This window comes from Diplotaxodon limnothrissa, linkage group LG7 (genome assembly GCF_057381915.1).
Source record: "Diplotaxodon limnothrissa isolate DT_005_m linkage group LG7, D_limnothrissa_male_GT1.1, whole genome shotgun sequence".
Taxonomy (NCBI): Eukaryota; Metazoa; Chordata; class Actinopteri; order Cichliformes; family Cichlidae; genus Diplotaxodon; species Diplotaxodon limnothrissa.
Window position 1 is genome coordinate 13,908,962 of NC_140602.1, and position 23,990 is coordinate 13,932,951.

Here is a 23,990-nt window from a genome sequence, read left to right on the forward strand (position 1 = left end):
TACTCCACTATATGTTCGAGTCACAGTTTTTTGTCTTGACCCCAAAGCCTATTTTTATGCACTATACATTTTCCTTATGAATTAAATGTTATCTCTTTTATTTTGAAGGTACTATGCACAATATTAACATAATGATAATAATAAGAAAAATGAACAAATATACTGCACTGCCTCACCCCTATATTACTCATTTGTACAAATCAACTTTTAAATTATGTATCTGAAGTAGTGTTCTAAACAAATGTATGATATGATATGCATACATATATATGATATGATATGTATGCATGAGAATGTGATGCTCTGTTTGCTCTCGTACAAAACGTGGCCTACCACAGAGCTGTTGCACCTGTGGATATAATTATCTTTTACCCAGTATAAATATGGTTTTCTCTTTCTGTGTCATACTTTTAATATTTTTCAGACCATCTAGAACAACCTGATACATTTAATACAATTCAACAAAGAAAATGATGGTCACAAAACAGTTGGAAGATAAACCTATCAGAGCTCTTTGGTTTCTGTTTCAAACATGTGTTATACATGTTCTTCTCAAAAGATGAATACTTTTTATGCTGAATTCTATATTTTATAGTGTTTATTGCATTATTTATTTACTCTATTTGAATCAAATAGAAAAAAAAATCCCAGAAATCATTATACTTGACAATACAACTTCATATTTATAGACATTTAAAACATTTAAAAACATGTTTGCTGGCATGTACTGTTATTTCGCTTGTTACTCAGTACGCTGAATGATTAAGTCTAGCTGTAAGCTTCACAAGACGACTTTGTGGTTGTAACTTAACAGAAAAATGTGCTTTAATAGAATGCCATAACCAGAAGTTGCCTTTGTCTTGAGGAAAAAAAGCACAGTTTCACATAAATGTCTCTGATCCATTCATGACTGTGTTTTTCAAACAGTAATATGTCAAAATATCTTTTGTCATAAAGGCTTTTTTGCATTAAACATGAAAGAAGTCATCAGCAGAATGCATGAATTACACAGTCACACAGCTTGCAGGAAGTTTTCCTCCGTGTGCTTAGTTTTTGAACATGTCACACAGCAGCTTCTCCATGGGTGTGCTGCCAATGGTCCTCTGAAAGAACAGCTTAGCGATCTTCTCTGAATTCACAAAGCGGAGGGAAGGCAGCAGAAGAATTAATCTCCCAAACCTTGTTGGACAAAAACAAAAAGAGTGCGAGCTAAATGTTTCTGTGGGGGGGGAGAGATTTGACATTCTCCAGCTGTTATTATGTTTGAAGATTTTGTGGTATTTTGTTAGAAAAGAAAGTGCAGTTACCTGGCACCCTGGTTGGGATACACTGAATGGATGTGCTGACCCAGCAGCACCTGTGACTGGGCCTGCAGATTCTCCACCTGTTCTGGATCTTTAAGGTTGCGTACCTCTGCGTGGGAGATTCAAACAGCAGACATCGGTTTGGTGATCCAGAAATCAGTGACTACCATCGCTGCATCAGTGATTCCTTACCTGGCTTAAACAGCACAATGGCCTTCAGACAGGCAAATTCTGTCGGGTCAACAGTCAGGGCTTTAAAGCGACTAAAGACTTCTTCTAAGATCTGCAGGTCAGCAGTAAGAAGGTTGATATTGGCTTGCTGTGGGGTAGAAAGGTCTGGCAGAGACAAAAGAGGACAGCTGTCCATGGGCAGAGACCACTGGATGGCACACAGGAGGAACATCTCACTCCAAGCTTCTTCAAGAAGAATCACCTGAGGATTTCACAGAAATGTTGAGCATCTCATTAGTCTCACACACTATCCATATATGTTAAAAAAAACATTTTAAGATGCAAATACACGAAGAAAAAATATCTGTCTACAGGCCTCACCTGGTCACGAAATGGCAAGTGAGCAAACACAGGCAGATTTTTTGCCCACTTGACTGACATGAAGAGGAGTCGTGCCGATGTCTCATACACATTCTCTGGACAGCTGGAGGTATAAGGGGACAAACGGCTGTCGAAGGGAGTGAGGTCCCTCTCTGAATTTGTTGTCACATCAATATTTTCCTCCACTGTGTAGCAGAAAAAGAGACATAGGCATTACAATCCAAATATCCCACACCGTAAAGTCAAATCAAAAAGTCTGTTTTCAAAATATTTTTACTCATTTCAAGACAAATAGGTTTACACCTCTTTCTTCCAAGTTATTTTACCTCTTTCATTTGATCTTACCGTCCTCTGGCTCCAGTTTTGCACAGGTCTCTGCAGTCAGCAGGCTGACCATAAAGCGGTGGTTGTTACTTATGTTGCTGCAAAGTTTTACTGTGGCAGAAATTGGAGCTGACGACGTGACCAAAGGCCTGGAGATGACTGCTGAGTAGGTGTCAGAGGGGCTGAGCGCTTGCGTGGTGACCAGGTGCTCCTTTTTGGTTTCGACATTTATAGAGTCCGGACTGACGTGAGCTGTGCTTCGAGGCTGTCGCTCATTCTGCACAGCTGCCACAACAAAGCACAGGAAAAGCTACACCATCTCACAGTGAGGCTTTAGGTATTTCATATCAATACGCACAGATAATATCTACAAGGTCTGCTTTTTCTGAGTTTCTCACCATCTTTGTTCATGCCAGCCTGGAGGCACTTCTTTAATCGACAAGCTTGGCACTGGTTTCGATGCGCTTTGTCAACAGGGCACCTGCCATTTCCAGCCTGACACCTATGAAATAAAGACACAGATGGAGTTCAAATGCACTTCCTTAATTGTCATATGATTGTTTTCCTGTTATGTACAGCTGCCTTTCACAGAGCCACTTGCCCACCTATAGACGAGTCTTCTCCTCACACTGCGCTTGAAGAAGCCGCTGCAGCCGTTACAGGCAAAGATGCCATAGTGTTTGCCACTGCTTGAGTCAGAGCAAACTTTACAAAGCAGGCCTTGGCCAAACGATTTACGCAGACCTTTTTCTGTAGAGAATAGATAGTAGAAATACTTAAAATAATTTCAGATTCTTTTGAGCACCAACGCTATTTTAACTACAGACTGATGTAAAATTAGCTCACTCTTTTACGCATTTTGAGCTTTGTGTCAGATTCTGTGTGTAAATCTATGTATTTAAAACTTTGTGAGCATTAATTATGAGTCTAGTCTGCTGTACTGAGAAGCCTTTAACAATCATCATCTAAGCTTTCTAAAATCTTGCACATTTGTAGTAATTTGTAAGTATTGGCTCACCTGATTGAGCTCCGTCTGTGCTCTGTTGCGTGAAGTCCTTCAAGGTGTCCGATGAAAACATGTTCATCTTTGAAATCTGCTCCTCCATCCTTACTGAAAGACATATAAACATAAGATGACTTCCTGTTTTGCATGAACTGTTTTCTGTGATAAAGTACTGGCCACAATTTTCCCAAAAACATGCTCATCAAAAGTTTTTTCTTTACACTACCTCACAGAAAGCTTCAGGGAAGCTCCTTAAAGAATAAGCCTTGTTGAGTGATCTGGATACAGTGCTGATGTTCTTGTACTGCTTAAATCTGATGAAGGTGGGGTCAAGGGAGATACAACTCGCCGTCTTCTTTCTTTCTCTCTCTCCAGAATGAGTGTGAGAGCTTGAGTCGTCTGGAGGAAAACAAGGAGATTAGCACTGGGCGCTGTGTAAGCAAATGCTGATTTGTCATCCTCTTAATCTTTACCGTCTATAAGGGTAAATCAATCAGTCACACCACTTACAGGCACTAAGTATATTCATTCCTCTTTCCTCTCTCGCTCCTTCTTTCTGTCTCTCTCTGGTTATTTTGTTAGTTGTGGTTCCTAGAATATTTAAAAGTAGGATGGGAGGCAGAGTCTTTAGCTTTCAGGTCCCTCTTCTATGGAACCAGCTCCCAGTTTGAATTTGGGAGACAGTCACCCAAGATTAGGCTTAAAACATTCCTTTTTGACAAAGCAGGGCTGGAACAGGTGATCCTGAATCCACTCTTAGTTATGCTGCAATAGGCCTAGGCTGCTGGGGGTGTCCCATGATGCACTGAGTGTTTCTACAGCACTCGACATCTAATCATTAGTTATTGTTTATTTCCAATTTAAAGTGCATTGAGGGGACTGCTCTTGTGATTTGGCACTATATAAAAAACAGAATTTTCTCTTAGATTGTTTTCTTCCCATCCTGTTTTGTTCTGTTCTGCTGTGAACGATGTTCCCACATTACTATAATTAGTCTGGCTGTATCGTGCCAAATGATATTACAAGACAGCAACTTTTTCTCCCTAAAAACATCAGTGTTGGTTTATTTGCTCATGTGTTCAGAGATGCAGTTTAGCCTTATGGCACTACAGTTCTGCGCTGCAAGGATTGTATGAATGTCACTGTAAGGATGATTTGCAGAAGAAATTTCGTGCTAGCAACAGCCAACAGGCAAACTATTATATTAGTGCTCATTAGCAGCAGACTGTCTTGTTTTGCTTTGTTTTATACCAGAATTAAGATGTTCCTTCTGTGCCATATTGGCTCTGTCAATGACATTACAACCTCAAGAGAAGATAGCCACCCCAAATTAGCAAAAGAGCTTAACCTTCAATGAAATGTGATCTCCTTCTGGGTGAGGGGTCACGAAAGAGCATAATGAGAAGAAAAAGAATTAGCACAAAGATTGAAAGAGCAGCAAAGGGTTGAACCTTAATTCCAATTTACTGCCATATGGTGGCTTTTCTCTGAAGCCCCCGTCTGCCTAATTGAGTGATGCAACTTATTTTTAAGAAAATTTGAACTAGATTAACTCAAATGAATCCTTTCTTGCCTTGAATGGCTTTATGGAAATTCTCATCTCTCAAAAATCTAAAGAAATCTGCACACTATTTTCTGTATTGAATATTGCATATAGCTGACCACATATAACACCATAACAAAGACACTAATACTAATGATTCCTACAGTCTCCATAGACTGAATTATATAATGTCAGTCACTCTTGAATTTAAGAGACCAACATAGCATTGAAAACAGAGCTCTTTTTGTTGCCCTAAACTGGTGTATAAATGGATTAAGCATGGGTCGTCTTCAAATTATGGTTGTGCACATGGGGCCACGTAAACCCAGAACCTATAACACTCACAGGTTTGACACGCTGTGGTAGCTTGTGAAATTATATGAAAAGACTAAATGATAATTACAAAACCTTTTGTCAGTTATGTTACCATCAGCTTACGAGAGAATGAACAACTAAATAAACCTTTTTTCTACAAAAGGCAAAAAAAAAAAATTCTTAAAAAATTTTTTCAAACTGATTCTAACCAGAATAAAATAAAATCAGGAGAAGAGCCCACGCTGCCCATCAGGGTTTGAAGGGAGGGAGACAGGACATTAGAAGGGAAAGACTGGTAAGGAAGTTGTACCGGCAAACAAAATTAAGTTGGAGGTGACTGCCTGGGTCAGAAAGAGCTGTCAGATGTCCTTGATGAAAAATGGCATCAAGCTCATATGATAGGAGGGGTGATTCGTTTGGATTCTTTGGTGGTGATGAAGTGGGAACTTTTTGAGTGTCAGTGACCTTCAACTCTGACTCTGTTTGGACAATGACTGAAAGACACAAGAAATATTTAGAAAGAGCTTAGTATAAGTGCATAAGTAAAATATATTTTAAAAATAGTTTTCATGACAAACCAGAGACTTCCTGAGTGGTATGTGAATCGCTTGTTTTATACTATATTGGTAGTTATATATCAGATGTTTTCCTACTACAGGCCTCATCCATACAAGTGGGGTTTTTTTTTATTACTTAAGCACTTTTAACCTGGCATTCACACACTCTGGTGGATGCATCAGGGAGACCGGATGGATGGCTGAATGGATATTTTTATTCATTTGTCATCACTATTACTCTCTTTGATATTTTTATTTTGTTCTCCTTTATTGCTGCTATTTTCTTTGTTTCCCACTTTTATTTAAATCCACCCAACTTTCTGTGCTGGTGAAGGCAAATGTAGCATTTGATGTAATAAATAAGGCTTTGAAAGTCCATACATTCTGGACACCTTAATTTAGCACATTAGCATTTACACTTCACACTTGGTGACAGTATAAAGTTACAGTGAAAACGACCTCTGAGGAGATTCATAAGTCAGAAATACATATTTAAGTATGGCAACCTGGACTCCCACATCAGATTTTGTAGCACGTGTGTTCCTCACATGTCAGGGTGAGATGATTATTTTGTTCTTAACACTAGGAACTACACATGTTAAGTCCTTTTTAGCTCAGTTTTTTGAGGGGTTGACTCTCTTCCGCACAGTTAAGATGCTGCAGCCATCAGCAAGCTCCTGCTTTGAGTCTTTTATCTGCCAGGAATAACTGTCACGTTTCTTCCCTGCCCAGCCCTGTGATTGTTGTGCAGACACGGCACAATCTTTAGCAGCATGCTGCCATGAGCTGTTTAGATGATTATGTATTTAGTGGAAACATTTATGAGGACAGCGCCGGTCATGTGATTGGACACGCGTCACCAGTAAAACCTTGGCTCTGTTGTTTGCAGATCAAACAGATCAGTTGCTCATTACTTTAACCCTCAAATGCATGGGTCATTTCAAATGCCTTGCATTCATTTAAGGGTCAGGAATGGCATTATCTTATATCGCATATCTACATTTTGTGCATATTAAAGACTTATTATTGTAGTGAGGTGCATTGCATAAAAACTATGTGCCCTGCAAAAAACAAGGAAGGCATAATTTTATTGTCCTTCGCAGGATGCCCTTGAATGCTAGTTCACAAGTCTTTGCATCAATCTAAGCAGCTTTTTGATATAATCTCCTTGAATGTCAGCAGTTGTCAAAGAGTGAGATTAACTTTTAAAGTTATAGTGGTTCTCTACAGGATCCTCAAATTTGCCAAATCATAAAATAAATGACCATTCTTTATTTGGATTAGGATTTTTATTCATTTAAACTTGAACTTTTTCGAGATTAAAGTAATTAAAGTTCAAAATAGTAATAAGTTACAGTTTTGTACCAACTTATATCTAAACTTAACCACCTCAAATATATAGAAAATAAAGCACACTAACCCTAACCCTGACAGGCTAATGATATTGTTCCCCATATATTAACATATGCACAAGCTTTGATTACACAGAACTCAGCATGTCTGTGTGATTCTAAATGGCCCCAGTGATAGGTTAACCGAGCTTGCTTGCTTAAGCTTTGTTGTGTTTGGTTCAGCATTTCCTGGGGACCCCCCTCCCCCAACTCCACCCCAATCAGATGAATTACAAGGAGTGAGGTGTCAGCACTAAGGATAGGGATTGGCCCTCCTTGCCATCTGCTACCATTGCTTTAATCCACGCAATGACAAAATCAGCTATCTTGGCCCACATCAGAGTAAAGTCAACTCTATTCAACAGATGCTCGCTGACAGCTACTGTGAAATCTGTGTTTCTGCTGACAAATTAATCTTATTTGGTTGGATCAGTTGACTATTTCCCAGAAATGTCAAAATAAGCCAGGGATAAGTGATTTACTTAACAAAGCCCACAGTGCTCAAGTAAAAGTCCAGCACACAAAAATAATAGGTTAAACTGCAATGACAGTAAAGACTTATAAAAAGGAAGCAGCCGATAGAAGTCATGTATATACACTGACACTCACAACAGCATCCTAAAATGATTTAAAACAGGGCCATTCACATAGTTCAATGCCTTTATTTTATTTTTTAACATAGTCATTCCCTAGGTGGTCTGTAGAGGGAGACACACACCACTAGACTGTGTTACAAAAGTGAACCAACTAAGTAAGACCAAATGATGAATCAGAGTTGCTGTATGACCCACTGGAACATTTATGGGCTTACACATTACAGTTCACTTACAATAATAAGGGTCATGACCACTGTTACTTCAGAAGCAGTCTGGATTTCTGTGTAAAAACACAAACAGCCAGGGAGAATTGAAAGTGTCTCTTTGTGCAAGAGCAGTGCTGCACCAATGTTCTGAGCCTTATATAGACTCTCTTATGGCATCTTAGGGCATTGCAGCATTTTTGCACTGCTTTTGTAGCAACACAGTGGCACAGTTGTTAGGATTGTTGCTTCGCAGCAAGGTCCTGGGTTTAAATCTGACCAAAGCGTTTCTTTGTTGAGTTTGCATGGTCTCTCTATTTCTGGGTTCTTTCCAGCTACTCTGGCTTCCTCCCACAGTCCAAAAATGTAAAGTTAAGGTTAATTTGTGATTCTAAATTGCTCATAATAGTGTGAATTTGCGTGTGAAAGGCTGTCTGTCTGTCTCTGTTAGCTGTGCGACAGACTTGTGACCTGTCCAGGGTGTACTATCTCTTGCCCTGTGGTAGCCTGAATTGGAGAAGTGGAATGATGGGTAATTTTATTTTTTATATGGCATCAAAGTAAAGCTGAAAGTTGTAAACTGGTCTCAGGTGGACTGTTTTGCTCAGATTGGTCTGTTATATAGTGTTGGACTTGGGTAAGGGACAGCCTTTATGCTTTTGAAAGGATGCTTATCTGTTTTATAAGCTTTATAATTAGGCCAGACACAGTCATGTGTCTTTTGTCTAGTTATGCTGCTACAGGAACCTGTCTATGCATTTTACCACTGTGACACATCATTCCCTTTGTGTCTCCCACCTCTGTACCTTTGTGCTTACATATCTGTGGTTTCTGGCCCAACAGCCTCCCAAGTGTCTATTCATCACTGCACACTTCTTTTCACTCTGCTCTCTTCACTTCCAATCAACCTTTACAGACAGACGGCCACCCATCTGGATAAGACGTCCACCCATTTGGAATAAGCACTTAGTCACCGTTAGGTGGCTAAGTGTTTATTCCAGGATGGTTGGCAAACCTAGGAAAAGGGTTGCTGTTTTAATAATTCCTCCAAATAAACCCGAGATTATTTTCATTGGCTAGTAAACGGTGGTGGTTTTTCTGTTTATTTTTTAAATAAACAGTGATAGTAATGATATTGATATGATAGTGGTTAAAAGAGTCATTGAGGCTATTATAAAACCATTTACATACATCTGTAATTTATCATTTCAAACTGGTCGATTTCCAGACAGAATGAAAATAGCAAAAGTTATACCTCTATACAAATCTGGAAACAAACACCATTTCACAAACTACAGGCCTGTCTCTTTACTACCTCAATTCTCAAAAGTTCTTGAAAAACTGTTTAAAAACAGACTGGAAAAATTTATAGATAAACATAAACTACTCACTGAGAGTCAGTACGGATTCAGATCAAGCAGATCAACATCATCGGCACTATTAGATTCAATAGAATACATCACAAATTCCATAGACAAAAAGCAATATGTGGCTGGGTTATTCATAGACTTGACAAAGGCATTTGACACTATAGATCATGATATATTAATAAGAAAACTGGAACGTTATGGTGTCAGAGGGGTAGTTTTAGATTGGGTCCGGAGTTATTTAAGTGACAGAAAGCAGTTTGTGAAAATAAATGGTGGTTGCTCCTTATGTATGGACATTGCTTGTGGTGTACCCCAAGGGTCAGTTTTGGGTCCAAAATTCTTCAACTTGTACATTAACGACATCTGTAAAGTGTCCAAAGTATTAAAAATGGTTCTCTTTGCTGACGATACAAACATTTTTTGCTCTGGTGATGATCTGCAGAATTTATTGGAGGATATGACTAATGAAATAAGTAAAGTGAAGTTCTGGCTTGATAAAAACAAATTATCATTAAATTTGAATAAATCTAAACTTATGTTATTTGGAAATAGTAGTTTAAATACAAATGCAAAGATTCAAATAAATGGTGTTGATATTGAAAGAGTCAGTGAAAATAAATTTCTGGGGGTAATAATAGATGAAAAACTTAACTGGAGAGCTCACGTAAGATATATTCATTCCAAAGTATCACGAAGCATTGCAGTACTAAACAAGGCAAAACAGGTATTCGACAGAACATCACTTCATATTCTCTACTGTTCACTGGTTTCACCATACTTAAGATATTGTGCAGAGGTCTGGGGCAATAACTATAAAACCACATTACATTCACTTTTTACTCTTCAAAAGAAAGCAATTCGAATCATCCACAATGCAGGTTATAGGGAACATACAAACTCACTATTTTTGCAGTCTGAAATATTGAAAATTGACGATATAGTGAAATTCCAAACAGCACAAATTCTATTCAAAGCAAAAAATAAAGAACTGCCAGGTAATATTCAGAGTATGTTTTTTTTGAAAGAAGGAAGTTATAATTTAAGGGGTTTTTGTAACTTCAAAACAATGAAGGTACGTACTACAAGAAAAGGCTTTTGTGTTTCTGTTCAAGGAGTGAAACTATGGAACAAACTGAATATGGAATTAAAGCAATGTCCAAACATAAAACTGTTCAAAAAGAGTTATAAAAATATGATCTTCTCGATCTATAAAGAAAAGGAAAATATTTAAATTAAGTGAATGTCTCTATTTAAAAACAAACAAACAAAAAATTCATGATGTGATATTATAGTATATAGTATATCAGAAATCTGTTCACTATTTTTATTACAAATTATATCAGTAAGGAAGCTGACTAAATATTCACTGATAATTTATGGGACAGGGGTGGGATTAAATAAGTGTATACTTCTTCCCACTCCCTTTCAACATGTAAATTAATCAGAATGTTTTTTTGTATGTAATTTGTATAGTATATTTTTTTTCTCTCATTTCTTTTCTAAATGTACTTGTATATTGTTCACATGTTGAAATAAATTACCAATCAATCAATCAATCAATAGTATGTGCAGGGGTCTGTGTCCAATATCAGCAAGTTTTGGAGGAAACTCTTCCTTCCACAGAATTTTGTCTTCTTTTTTGGGTTGCTTCCTGAGGGTGGTGTGCAGTTAGTTTCATTTGTAACATTAATCTAGTTATAAAATAGGGTTCTAAGTTTAAATCAGTTGCCTAGGATGAGACGATCATGTGTTCTATACCTGAGACAAACTGTTGTCTCTGGTATTATTCTAATAATAATTAAAAAACCATCTTGATGCTCAATCATCCAGGTATAGAAATCCCACAAAGTTGATTCTGTTCACCTGGACGTAGCGTTTTTCAGACAAAACGTTTCTCCCACTAAAAATGCTACATCCAGATGGATTTTAATTTTGATAAAAGTCTACACAGCAATGTGACTTTATCATAATTGTATTACATTTGAATGGAAAAGAGAGCAAGCTACATCATACTGGCGTGTGCCTTTTAAACTCAAACACAACTGATTTGTATATTTTGTAATCATCTCATATAATGTAGGTAAACTTTCACATTTATTACATATGATCACTACATGATATAAATGTATCAAATCAAATGTAAAATTAAAAAACAGCAGTCGCAATACAAAGAGGAAAATCCCTGAGAAAGCACAAGTGTATATTGGACTTAAAAGCAGAGAAAATTTCATTCCATTTTTTTTTTAAATTACTTCCAGTTACACCTCAGAAGTTAATCGATTCAAATGCTCAAAAATGCCACACGGTCCATTATAATCAAACACCTTGGTACTCGTGTTTGCAGTGTCCAACAAAGAGAGGCTCTGCCTGGATACCCCGCCTGCAAACGAAGTGAAACAGAAGCATCGGTGTATATTAAGCAGACCTCATAAAAAAAGAGTGCGGCGATGTGTTGAGGTATGCCATGTGCGTTATCAGAAAAGCTAAAGTACCTCAGGAGTTCGCAACGAAAGTCCTGCAATCGAGGAAACGCCTTGTCCACGTCAGAGGTCTGCTTCTCATCGCTCCACAGTCTCTCTGCGGCAGCACTTGCCCTTGGCCTGTGATTTTGGATTCATCCGGTCATTATTTTGATTAATCTCATGGGCTGCACATTCTACTTAGGTTCTCTAGTTTGATCATTTCAGGGATCTTTTCAATCTCTTACCAAAGACGTGGGGTCAGATTAGTGGCATCTACATATTCCCCCCACATGCAAACTTCACCCCCTATCACCAGCTTCTTCTGTTCCTCGGTACCTGTGAAAAAGATGTGGATTTTTTTTCTTGAATAACATGTTATACTTTAGAATTGGCTATTTACAGTTCAATGTTATCACACCACTTCAAGTCAAACTTGTCAAGTCAGAGTTTTAATGGGTCTTACTAATAAGAAATCTCTACTGATAGCTCCCACCACCAGAGAAGCACCATGGACAGCACATAAGTGAGCAAGGTTGTATTATTTTGTTATATTACTTGGCCAACACACACCAGAAAAGTTCAGAGGCTGCACGGTATAGTAGTTGCGCCAGTCCTGGCCATAGGAAATGTGGTTGATGTACCAAGGTGCAGCGAGCAGGACCCTGTAGCCAGCTTTGGTGATAGCGCTGAGTTCTGCCGCATAAGAAGCGGGGAGGCCCTTCCAGATGTGCAGCACTGTGTCCTTAGGAATCTGAGAAGGGTAACAACAACAACTGTCTTGCTCCTTGTGTGTTATATTGCCCAAGTTTTTTTTTGTATGTTGAATCCAGTTGATTAGTATGTTTGTATTAAATACTTTATCATTCAGAAAAGTCACATATTTAAAAAAAGCCACAGTTCAAAGAATTTCTAATCCTCAGAGCACAAGCCAGAGCACAAAGTTACTCATCTAGTGCACATTCATGTCTGGAAAAATGCCCAGTCTGGACAATCCCCATGTAGCCAACATTTGGCAACCAGGGTTGAACTTTCCTTGAGCCATTATTCCTAAGCATGTGCACAAGATGAAAGTGAAAGACGTTGGCAAGCATTTTATTTTCTTTCTGGGAAAGCATCAAGCTCAACTTCTGCAGAATCCCAAAACTGCCTCTGATGACAAAGCATACAGTCTAGGCTGTTAAACGAATTATCTCACCAGCATATTATCCTCACATTACTACCAACAAACTGTGCTCAATACAGCCTCTGTCCACGGAGAATTGTTAAACTGAACTGCTGCATTTATTCTTTTTAACATGTTATCTCCCTTGACATTATTTGAAAAACCTCAACAACATCTGTATAATGTTTTTACAATTTCCCATCTTTCTCAGTACTTGCAAAGATACATTTATCTTTGCTTTTATAACCTAAAATTAAGACAAAGTCTGTTAACTTGCTCATTCTGTCCCTTAAAGAGTTTTTTCATATATTTATATAATGACAATAAAGAAAACTGTGCTGAATTGAGTGACCATTATGACCATGGCCCCTTAGAAAATTATAAAAAAAACGTTTGTGAGGAATTTAGGTGTGATTTTTTACAGTAATTTAACATTCAATAAACAGATAAATAATGTGATCAAGACCAGCTTCTTTCACCTCCGCTTACTTGCAAAGGTGAAGCCGTTTCTCTGCTTCAGAGACTTTGAGTAAGCAACTTATTGGCCGACTACAGCTGGTTCAAAATGCCGCGGCAAGGCTACTGACTGGCAAGCAGAAGCGAGAGCACATATCCCCTATACTCACCTCGCTACACTGGATGCCAGTAAGTTTTCGAATTGATTTTAAGATCTTGACACTTGTTTTTAAAACATTGCACGAACTAGCTCCTATATATCTTTCTGATCTTTTAAATTGCTATACTCCAGTGAGATCTATGAGGTCTGCGGACCAAATGCTTCTAGTTGTTCCTAGGTCTAGATTAAAACACAGAGGAGATCGGGCTTTTTCTGTGACTGCTCCGAAACTGTGGAATAAACTGCCTTTACATATCAGGACCTCTCCAACACTGGATACTTTTAAAACTCATTTAAAGACCCATTTTTACTCTTTGGCTTTTAATTCTGTATGAGTCTGTCATTCTTTTATTCTTATTATTGTCTTATCTTTTATTTTACTTTCCTTTTAAATGTTATCTGATTATTTTATTGTACAATACTTTGGTCAACAGTTGTTGTTTTTAAAAGTGCTATATAAATAAAATTGATTTGATTTGAATTCGAATTTCCAGCAGTTTTGTGTATAAAAACAATGGTTTTTAAATGGCTTGGAGAACCAAACATGAACAGTATCTGTAACTTTCTTCTGCTAAGCTTGTCTGATGGAAGCAGCTGTGGAATCTCTAATGGGCTACCAGCAGATTAGGTCAGGAGCAAGCATGTGGTTATGCTTTCAAGACCTTTTTTTAAAAAATAAAAAAAATCTGGAATATTTAGTAAGACACCATTATGCATATGCTTAACTCTTTGATTATCTCCCAGATAAACAAAGAGTCAATTGCTGGGTTTTTGCTTTGGCAAAGCAGCTGGCAGTAGCAGGACTTTTATATGTGTGTTCAGCAGTAAGCAGCATCACAACAATCACATCTCTCTGTAGCTGTGTCCAAGTTCTTTACACACCAAGTTATATTATTATTATTATTTGTTCATACCTGAAAAAAAAATGATTTCAGGTACAGTCTTGGGACACAGAACAGCCTTAGTAACACTGATGTATAAACTGGTATAAACACTTTGTACACCATGTAAATAGTCCCCAAATTGTAGCTATCCATAGATATATATTTTACGTAAAACCATGTTTTATCTGTTGATTAATATCAGACAAACAAACACACACACACACACACACACACACACAGCAGCTTGAAAATCTTTAACTCTGCACAGCACACAGTTTTCATATTCTGACCCTTGAAGGCGAGGGGCCACACAGTGTAGTAGCGGGCCCAGTTGTGTGTAGGTCCGGGCTGGTCCAGATACCATGGAGAGGCTAGAATTACCCTGAGCCCTGCTTTAACCACCCTGCGTACTTCACACAGGTAACAGCCCTCTCTCCATACCTCCACCACTGATAGAGAAGTGTGCTGTAACACAAGGCTTTGGGCTCTCAGACAGATAAACAGAAAGCATGATATACATAGACTGTATATAAATAATGGACACAGCTAGGTGTCTTTACTGTTGCTCTCTTGCTGTTTTAACGAGTATCACGTTGGGCATCAGTAAGGCTTAAAACTGGCAACTGAAACTAAACACAAGCTTTCTTTTTGCACTCAAGTGACTCGCCCCCTTCAGGACACTAGAAAGAATGCCGATTTCAGGCACTGTGCATTGGCTGTGTTTTTTCAGACCTCTCACGTCCATTGTTTGCATACAGTCCATGGTGAAAGATCAGATCAGAACAGAACAGATGGATGTTGTCAACAAACTGTTTTAAACTGCTGGTTAGTTGGCTCAAACCACTAAACCTGCAGAGTGTAAAATTACATTTGTATCAAATGTACCTGAAGAACTTCTTAATAGAGGATTTTATTTTTTCCACAATTAGCCAGTTCTGTTTTAATGTGACAATTTCCATCCTGTACTCATCTGCAGAGCTAATAGCAACTGAGCCAACAGTGTCACAACAACTACAAAAATAACTGGTGCATTTTTATAGAATATGCATGGATCCTGTAGATACTTGAACACACTCTAAAATATCTATAATTAATAATCCAAGAACAAAACTGTAAAGACACAGGACTATGCAAAAATGTTGAGCCACTCCTCATTCCTTCATATTTTGCTTCCAAGGAGCAATACTTTGTTGTAATTTTTCAGGGGTTGTCTTGTACAATAGTTCTCCAGGCTGGTTTTTTTTGGGCATTGGCTGCTTTAGCACTCGATTTCAGTCCAATCCTTGTACCCAAGGATTTCTTTTAGGCCATTTAACACTTACCAATGAATTATTCATGCATAGAAACACACCCAAGGGATGAACCAGCAAAGAATTTTACATTGTATCTTTAGACACTTTGTCATTAGCAGCAAGATTAGCAAGAATTTTGATCCAGCATGCAATACCATCTGTAAAGCGTCTGATTGGCAACAGCTTCATTTTTTAGCTTGACAATGACCACAAACACTGCCAATGCGGGACAACAAAAATGAAGAGCTTTGAATGTCCTTCAAATCTGGAGAACTATTCCTGAAGACTACTTAAAGAAATTACCAGAAAGCTTGCCTAAGTGCAGGAACATATATATACAGAACTGCACTTATTTCTTATCTTCTTAGCAGAATATAAATAAATTATGGGTGGCTTTTGCATAGTACTGCCCTGGTAAAATATTATAAAATTCATTGAAATTCACTTTTTTTTTTAATTTCAAATTTGTACTTGCTAAATTTGTGTGAATGTGTGTGTGAATGGGTGAATGACTGAATGTAGTGTGAAGCACTTTGGGGTCCTTAGGGACTAGAAAAGCGCTATACAAATGCAGGCCGTTTACCGTTTACCGTTTAAAATCAACATCATGCACTTCCAACCACATCCTCTAAAAACCACAAACGCAGGAAATGTACATTTTTTATATCATGAAATATAAGTGTTTCGGTGGGGCGTACTTACTCGTTCATGATAGTCAAAAACATCCTGCCACACAATGGATGTTCTGTTGAGAGCTACAGTGATGTTCACAATGCTAAAAAAAGATAAGCACATGAATGCATCAGTTGGTGTATTTTGCAGAACCTTCTACATTGTATTTTCCCTTTTACAACCTACTTCTCCATGTAGTAAGCTTCCAGTTTGGTGAAGTCTGCTCCAAATCCCATTTTCAGCATGAATGCTCGGACATCAGGGTTGGATTTCCTACAAAAAAAAATGTGTTCATTGTTTATGTAAAATTTTCATAAACTCTCTTTTATTTAATTATCAAAAATCAGAAAAACTTATTCGAAATTGTTAACAATCAGCCGACGTGTAAATGATAGTTACATTTTAACCTACCAGCAGGAAAAGTTAACCTCATCTCCTCCTAAGTGGATATAGGAATCAGGAAACACCGAAGACACTTCCTTAAATAGTGTTGCCATGAACTTGTACGTGGAGGGCAATATTGGATTAACAGGACCAAAAGTACCAGAAGGGCTGCTCCCACTGTAGCAGGGAGTCAACAGGTCAGACTGGCCTGAGAAATAATTGTAAATAATTAATTTGACTCAGTCATATCCTTCAAATACATTTTTTTGCATTTTCTATCGAGAGCAGACAATTTGTTCCACTGATGTAACCACATAAGCAGTAAGTCAGCCTTCACTACATATTATATTGCCATTTATAGTCTTGACTTGCAGATTTGGCAGAAATTATTCCTACTGAGCCTTAACTGGACATCATGCCAAGTACTTTTTCTTCTATAGATCAAAATGCTGAAATCATTTGGACTAAACTGTTTATTGTTAATGTCACTTACTGGATGTTGGGAGTTTAACTGAATTTTTACCTTTTCCCCAAGACTGAGTGTGGCCTGGTGAATCAAACTCAGGAAGGACTCTTATTCCCCGCATTCTGGCAAATGAGATCACCCTTCCTACATCTGACTGCGTGTAGATGTGAGTCATCGGATGGAAAGCCCCCTGAATAAGAGCCAGAAGTCGCTGTTCAGAGTGGATGCTATTTTTCAGCCATTTCCTATCTCATGAGTCTATATGCATTAAACTTACTTAGATTTCTGGGATAAAATAGCCAAGAACACCTTAGAAAATTAGGATATTTTTTGCAAGGCAAATTGTAATGAATGTGCATAGTTACAGTGAGGATCATATGATAGGACTTACGTAAGTGCCTCAAGGAAGAATATCAACAAACCTTAGCAGACAGGTCCGGAAAGGTGCGGCTCTGATAAGGGAAGGAGGGGTCATCGACAATGTGCCAATGAAACACATTGAACTTACTGAAGGCCATCGCATCCTAACAGAAAACATGTATGTCAATACAGCTTATAATAAATACAGTGACTCAAACAGAAGGCTGAAGTTTCGATTGTGTCATCTGATTATTACCAGGGTTTTTAAAATGGCCTGCACTGGTAAATAATGACGTGAAGTGTCCAATAAAATCCCTCTGAACTGAAAGCGGGGGAAGTCTTTAATCTCAGTCTTGTTCACATAATACTAAATTAAAAACAAACAGAAAAAAGGGAAAAATATTAATTATGCACATATTTGAAACGTGATTACTCCAGAGGCCTTGTTGTTAGTTTGTGCATTAGGAAAAACTGCGACTTACTGAGCCAAAATCCTCTTGATAAACCAACTGACTGAAGGTTTCCAGACCTGTGCTTAAACAGAGGGTGTACAGTACATAATCAGCAATTTGTTATACATGATAGATGAGGTTGACAAAATGTTGGAATTTCCCTACTTTATAATCCACATGCAGTAGGCCTACTTGAAATTCTACTGAGTAAAACTATAAAGAAGGTGTCTGTGTGTGCCACATGAAGTGTTGCATCAGTTGAGTCACATGAGTTAAACAAAACTGGAAATACATAGCACAACCTGACAGGCTACTTACTGAATATGTAGTAGAACAAGAAATCTGCTACAACTCATCAAGCTTTGACATACTTTGCCAGCTTAAGAATCAGAATCAGAATCAGAATACTTTATTAATCCCGAAGGAAATTAGGGATGGTTAACATGTTTGTTTAATTACCAATGCTCTTCAGATATATTTTACATATGCTATAATCACCTCTTAGAGCACCCCACACAGTTTCTGCCTTCAGAGATGCTTGTCCAGCAGAGACGCTCAGAGTGTCTGGAACACAAACAGGAGAAATTATGATATTTTGTCAATCTCTATATAGTATTATGGTGGTTAAATTCATTACAAAACAGTGTTACTTGCTCTAATCAATGGGCATCAGCGGGTTGTACTTACATTGCTCAGAAGAGTCTTCATCTGGGTAGCTGTCGCAATCATCGCGGCCGACACTTACTTGGACAGTAAATGGTTTATCCACACTGAATCGCAGAAAACCGTAACCTGGTGGTGATAAATATTAAACCATTACCACAGTATTTGCAGAAGTAAACTTGCACTTTAAGCACATTACACACTGATTTTTGTTCCCTAGGAGCTGTGGTTCTTGTGTTTGTTTCTGAAAAGACAAAAACGAAGCTGTGCTACTCTCGTCCATTGTTATTGTGAGGTTATTTTCAGTTGGTATGCCCGTGCTGGCTGACTGATGACCTGTTGTCTGTACAATGACCATTGATCTGTTTTAAAAGCCAGCATGACAAACAACATTGAAGCCACGTGAGCACTTTGCTCTGTTTATTGTGCGTTTACAATCATGTTTTAAACGTGTTATAATGCCAAACCATCTACTAATAGTGTCCAGATTAGACTTTCACAAAAAGTTAGTTTTTATAGGCTATTTCATATCCTTAATGTTTTTCGAATATCTAAACAGTCTGACTGAACAACTACAACGTTCAAGTTCAGCAAGACTTTAAATCTTACTTCGTTTTTGCATTTTAAGAATTTCACCTCACTATAAAACCTACCAGATGAGTAGTCTGGAAAAATAAGAGAAAAGTATCTCTTAAATGCTTCATCCAGAACAGAGCAGCCCTCCTGTGCAGCTGATTGACTTCCGTAAGTAAAGTAGAAAGCCTGGGGATTCAGAGGGTATCGCTCCGGTGAGGAGGTAATAGATTGCGGTAAAGGCCATACTCCCTCAACTGAGTGCAGCCCAAGCTGGAGGAAAATAAAAAACACCAAATTATAGCTGGGAAAAGTGTATCGTCCAGACGTTACTACAGACATGACTTCCCTCGCTCTTCACTAGCGCGAACTGCACCGTCAAAACGATACCTGTCATGTGCTTAGATGAATGCAATCACATGACTGCGGCAGCGAGTTAATAAGTCGAGTTCGTCTTCCGGAAAATATAAGTAAACATTATTTTTATTTAAACATTATTTCATTTGGTAAGACCTGGACCAAGGTCGCTGTAGTTTAAATAAATTGTAAATTTACAGGAAATGCTTTCAGTTTTAGTTGATATGTATATATATATATAGTCTTTTATATATATATAAATATATAAAAGACTGGTTTAAGGCAGCATGTACAGTGGGACGTACTCACACAACTGACTTAACAAAGTGTTTGCAAATGTGTCATGCAATGTGCTGCCTGAACCGCAGAATCTGACCCGGATATATATAAGCATCCCTTTAAAATATAAGTAAACGTAAGTTATTTTAAGTCATTGTAAACTTTAATTAAGAAGTACTCTACTACTCGAATTAATTTTAGCGATCCATTTATTCAATTCAATTCAATTTTATTTATATAGCCAAATCAATTTATTAAATGAAATGTATTAAATGAAAAGTAAAGGGAAATGACCGAACTCACTCACGAAACTCATTCAACAGGTAATTCAACAGAATGTTAAAAATGATGATAATTTAAAAAAAATACAGATTTTTTTTTTAAAGACCGAACTATTATAACTCTGTTTTGGTATATAAAACACACACAAACACACACACACATGCAATCACTGCTTAAAATTATAAACAACTCACGTTATATCTTTTTTCTGTTACTAGCCTTCATTTATGAGAACGAAAGTATTTTCCGTTTGCATTTGATGTGACTCTTCAATTATAAATGAAAATTTTCCAAATTCGTACTTATTTGAATTAGTTGTTGTTGTTGTTGTTTTTATAAACATTTAGGTTAAAGCAAAAGTTTGTTATATTAAATGTTTTTACATCCGTTCTTGCCCTGCTTGTCTGACGTAAGGCAGTCGTCAGTTGGTGACGCTGTGTCTCTTTGTTGGCTTAGCAGCAGCGGCGACGTTTTGTTGTTATTTTCGCCGCAGCTGAAAAACGGGCTCGGATCAACGTTTCATACGCTATAGACCTTTAGGTGTGCTTGTCACTTGCTGATAACCGCGCTAGGAATGGACTCAGACGAGGGTTATAACTATGAATACGACGAAGACGAGGAGGAATGTAGCGAGGACAGCAATGAAGAGGAACCCGACGACGACACCCTGGAGCTCGGGGAGGTGGAGTTGGTCGATCCCGTGGTGGCCGGCGGGGAGCGAGATGAGTGCGGTGAGACTGGCGGAGGAGGCCACGGCCCGGGCGAGGAAGAGGAGGAAGACTACCGTTTCGAAGTTTTGACTGCCGAGCAGATCCTCCAGCATATGGTCGAGTGTATTAGGGAGGTCAACGAGGTCATCCAGGTAGGTATTTTGGTATGACAGCATCAGGAAAGATCGGGGTCCTAGCGTAAAAACAGGCCGTGGATATTAGCTAAACCATTAGCCTTCCAGTAGTATACTTGTTATAGTTGACAGTTTGAGAACAATGATGAGATTTATAGAAAACTAAACTTACATATATATAAGATAATTGCACTATGGAACTTGGTAGTTAAAATGAAGACATGAAAATTTTTCTTATATATGTGAAGGTAAAAATTTCCATTAGGACTTTTCATCCAGGAAGTAGTCCCATCCCTAAGTTGGCAGCAACGCTTGCTAAGCTAATGTTAGCTCGCTGGCTACATAGCATCTTACAGCAAAAGCTCTAGACCAGGATGGTGTTGAGTGCCAGCTCCTGCTAGACGACAGATGGTGTGCGTTGAGATGTTAACTGAAACTTGGGTTTTCAGAAATTTTGCATTTCTAAAGCTAAACCTTGCGTTTAGTGTTATTTTAACGTTGGACCCAAAGGCTTGGCCAGCGATAAGTTAGCAAGTGGGATGCTAGCTTAGTTACGCTTATGTAAAAGAACGGGTTATGATAATTTCATTTTTTACCAATAACATAAAAAGTTAAATTTTGCGATAGCTTTCAATGAAATTTATGAAGAAACGAGGGGAAGTTCTTCGCTTTAAGCTAGCGTTAACCTGGGCCTCCATTTCCTTTCACAGAGCTTCACTTGAGCTCAGAATAAAATGGAAAATGATCTTGATAACTCAGCATCCAGTTTGGTATCTGAGAAAATGCGTTGGAGTTTTATGTTGATTTCTATATAAACAAGCCTAAAAACTAAAATTGGCCAATAATGATACATATTATTTTTCTACCCTACGGCCGCATGGCAGTTTCTTTTCTACAGCAAAAATGAGTAACACGGTGATTTTTATCCCCGTTAAATATTGTTTATGTTTAATTATTAAATTTTCAGGGTTTTGCAGCACCAACAAATGCCTTTAAAGTTAATCCATACATAGATCTTCTGATATGACGTTTGTAGAATATGCTTCAAAAAGCCAGTACTTTATTAACATGCATTGGCTTCATAGTGGTCAAGTTTACATCAACTTTAGTCATCGGTACTGAGAAGTACTACTAATCTTTTGACCAACCCATTCATATCAACGTGGTTAGATAAATTAGAAGAACATTTTGCAGTGGAACCACAAAGAATAACAGCTAAAGGAAGTGTAAAATTGAATCAGTGCCCTTATAAACGATACCATCATCATTGTTGTATGTTTTGCATATCTGTTTTAGGGTGTGTTAGTGTTAGCTAGGTGTACATAATACAGTCAGAACATACTAAATATGTTGTCAGTCCTTTCCAATGTTATGATTTTTGTTATCTCAAGGTGTATCCTGACTTTATTATTCCGCCAAGGTGAGCACCAAAGTAGAGATATACAAGCAGGGCTGTTTTTCTGGGCCAATGAACAGTCCATTACAGGGTTAGGTGGGATTTGGTACAAACCTGGACCACTTTCTTTGAAATTGTAAAATGGGCATTGGGCTAGGGAGACAATACACTAATTTTTGTTCACTTCTTTATATTTGACAAGTGAGATGCCACATATGTGCAACATATACATGTGGTCTCCTAAATCTCACAGATATTTTCCAAACAACTAATTATTATGTGTTATATGGGTAGTTTGAGGGTATAGCTTTCCCCATTTTTAAAGAGCAGTTTGTAACTTGGGTTAAACACTAATTTAGTACCTTACAGTAATTTCACATTAGAATACAGAGTTATTCTAATCCCTGAACTATAGTAAATGGAGTATAATAAGAAATATTTGTATTAACAGGTACATGGAGAGAGGTTCCTCATCATCCCTAGTGCTTTCCCTAAACTGTACAGCCTTGGCACTGGACATAGTCCATTTTATGCTACTGTTACACCATCATCCACATTTTCAGATAGTTTGTGAGATACCTGTTACACATTTAGAATACAACAAACAAATTATGTGTATACTACCTGTTTCTGAACCTGACACGCTTTATAATTCCAAAGTATTTTCAGAATGATGGTGTAAGCCAGTGGTTTTCCTGGTTCTGAAAGGCCTTTGTGGGGAGTGACATGGCCAAAAGCATGACTGGTCCATTTACCGACAAGGGTGTGAGTTAGCATTACTTTATTTGGAAGAAATGTAAAGTGTTTCTGGACGGCTCCTAAAAATGATATAGTTCTTGGGTGGGTAAGAACACATTTAGCAACATAATTCCATCAGATATGGAGGTGATTTTGCAAGGATTCATCTGGTGGGTGAATCCTTGCATCCTTTCTTTACCCAACTTAAACCACTTTCCTATCAATGTGTAGGCTTCAGTAACCTAGAAATTGTATTTTTATTTTATTTCCCCCCAGGCAAAAGATCTACAAAAACAGTACTTTTATAGGTGTTTATACATCTATGGCTCTCTAACTGCAATTTGGACGGAAAGTCCTTATATTAAGCCACAAATGGGACTGGGTATATATGATCAAGCATGATGATTAAATCCATTTTGTAGGGTATTTATTAGTTTGAGTCATCAGAAATCACAATTGTCACATCAGTGGGACATAAGTGCCACATTTGGCTTCATCCAGTGTAATATGCATACAGACTTCTAAAGACTAAAACTTTTTGTTTATTTAAAAAATAAAAACTGTCTCAGTTGTGTCATCTTTAACAGCTACTGTGGTTATAAGAAAGGAATACATGCCTGAGTGTGCTTCATTGAATAGCTGTAATGAATACAAACTTTTCTAAATATATTGTCTATTATTATGGCCTTAGATTGTGATGATTTAATTTTGTGATAACTTGTAAAGCTGTAGTTGCTTTGTGTTGTATTTAGTGTAATGGGCAGCTGTTTTTATGTCCATTCACTGATGTACATGGGTGAACAGCAAGATCAAATATGAGAACTTGCTTATGTTTTCTAACCCTATTTCTAATGTGCAAAATAGTTTAATGTCCTGCCATAGAATATATTACCTTTACCTTCCTAATTCAATACTTATCTTTAATCAGGCTTTAAAAGCTGAAAAGGCCT

General features: G+C 37.7%; 3 protein-coding genes across 3 annotated transcripts in view; 1 reads left to right on the forward strand and 2 right to left on the reverse strand.

The window, feature by feature from the left end:
* Positions 1–613: 613 nt before the first annotated feature.
* nr2e3 (nuclear receptor subfamily 2, group E, member 3) lies at positions 614–3,286 on the reverse strand. Its single transcript, XM_085357470.1, has 8 exons — positions 3,199–3,286; positions 2,786–2,930; positions 2,579–2,682; positions 2,202–2,465; positions 1,857–2,041; positions 1,497–1,737; positions 1,308–1,413; positions 614–1,179 (listed from the first exon to the last, which is right to left on the reverse strand). The coding sequence occupies exons 1-8, from the start codon at positions 3,284–3,286 to the stop codon at positions 1,047–1,049; spliced, it is 1,266 nt and encodes a 421-aa protein (XP_085213596.1). The 3' UTR covers positions 614–1,046.
* A 7,990-nt stretch (positions 3,287–11,276) lies between these two features.
* hexa (hexosaminidase A (alpha polypeptide)) lies at positions 11,277–19,523 on the reverse strand. The gene is made up of 14 exons (XM_085357471.1): positions 19,225–19,523; positions 18,596–18,700; positions 18,407–18,472; positions 17,939–17,985; positions 17,713–17,823; positions 17,519–17,620; positions 17,154–17,286; positions 16,658–16,838; positions 16,433–16,519; positions 16,277–16,349; positions 12,191–12,371; positions 11,866–11,956; positions 11,651–11,758; positions 11,277–11,538 (listed from the first exon to the last, which is right to left on the reverse strand). Exons 1-14 carry the CDS (start codon positions 19,484–19,486, stop codon positions 11,475–11,477), a joined length of 1,611 nt encoding a protein of 536 aa, XP_085213597.1. The 5' UTR covers positions 19,487–19,523; the 3' UTR covers positions 11,277–11,474.
* A 971-nt stretch (positions 19,524–20,494) lies between these two features.
* The window catches only part of arih1 (ariadne ubiquitin-conjugating enzyme E2 binding protein homolog 1 (Drosophila)), a 12,609-nt gene continuing 9,113 nt past the window's right edge, over positions 20,495–23,990 (forward strand). The window contains exon 1 of the mRNA XM_085359239.1: positions 20,495–20,924. Coding sequence (XP_085215365.1) covers positions 20,637–20,924 — 288 coding nt within the window. The 5' untranslated portion in view covers positions 20,495–20,636. The remainder of the gene's footprint in view (positions 20,925–23,990) is intronic.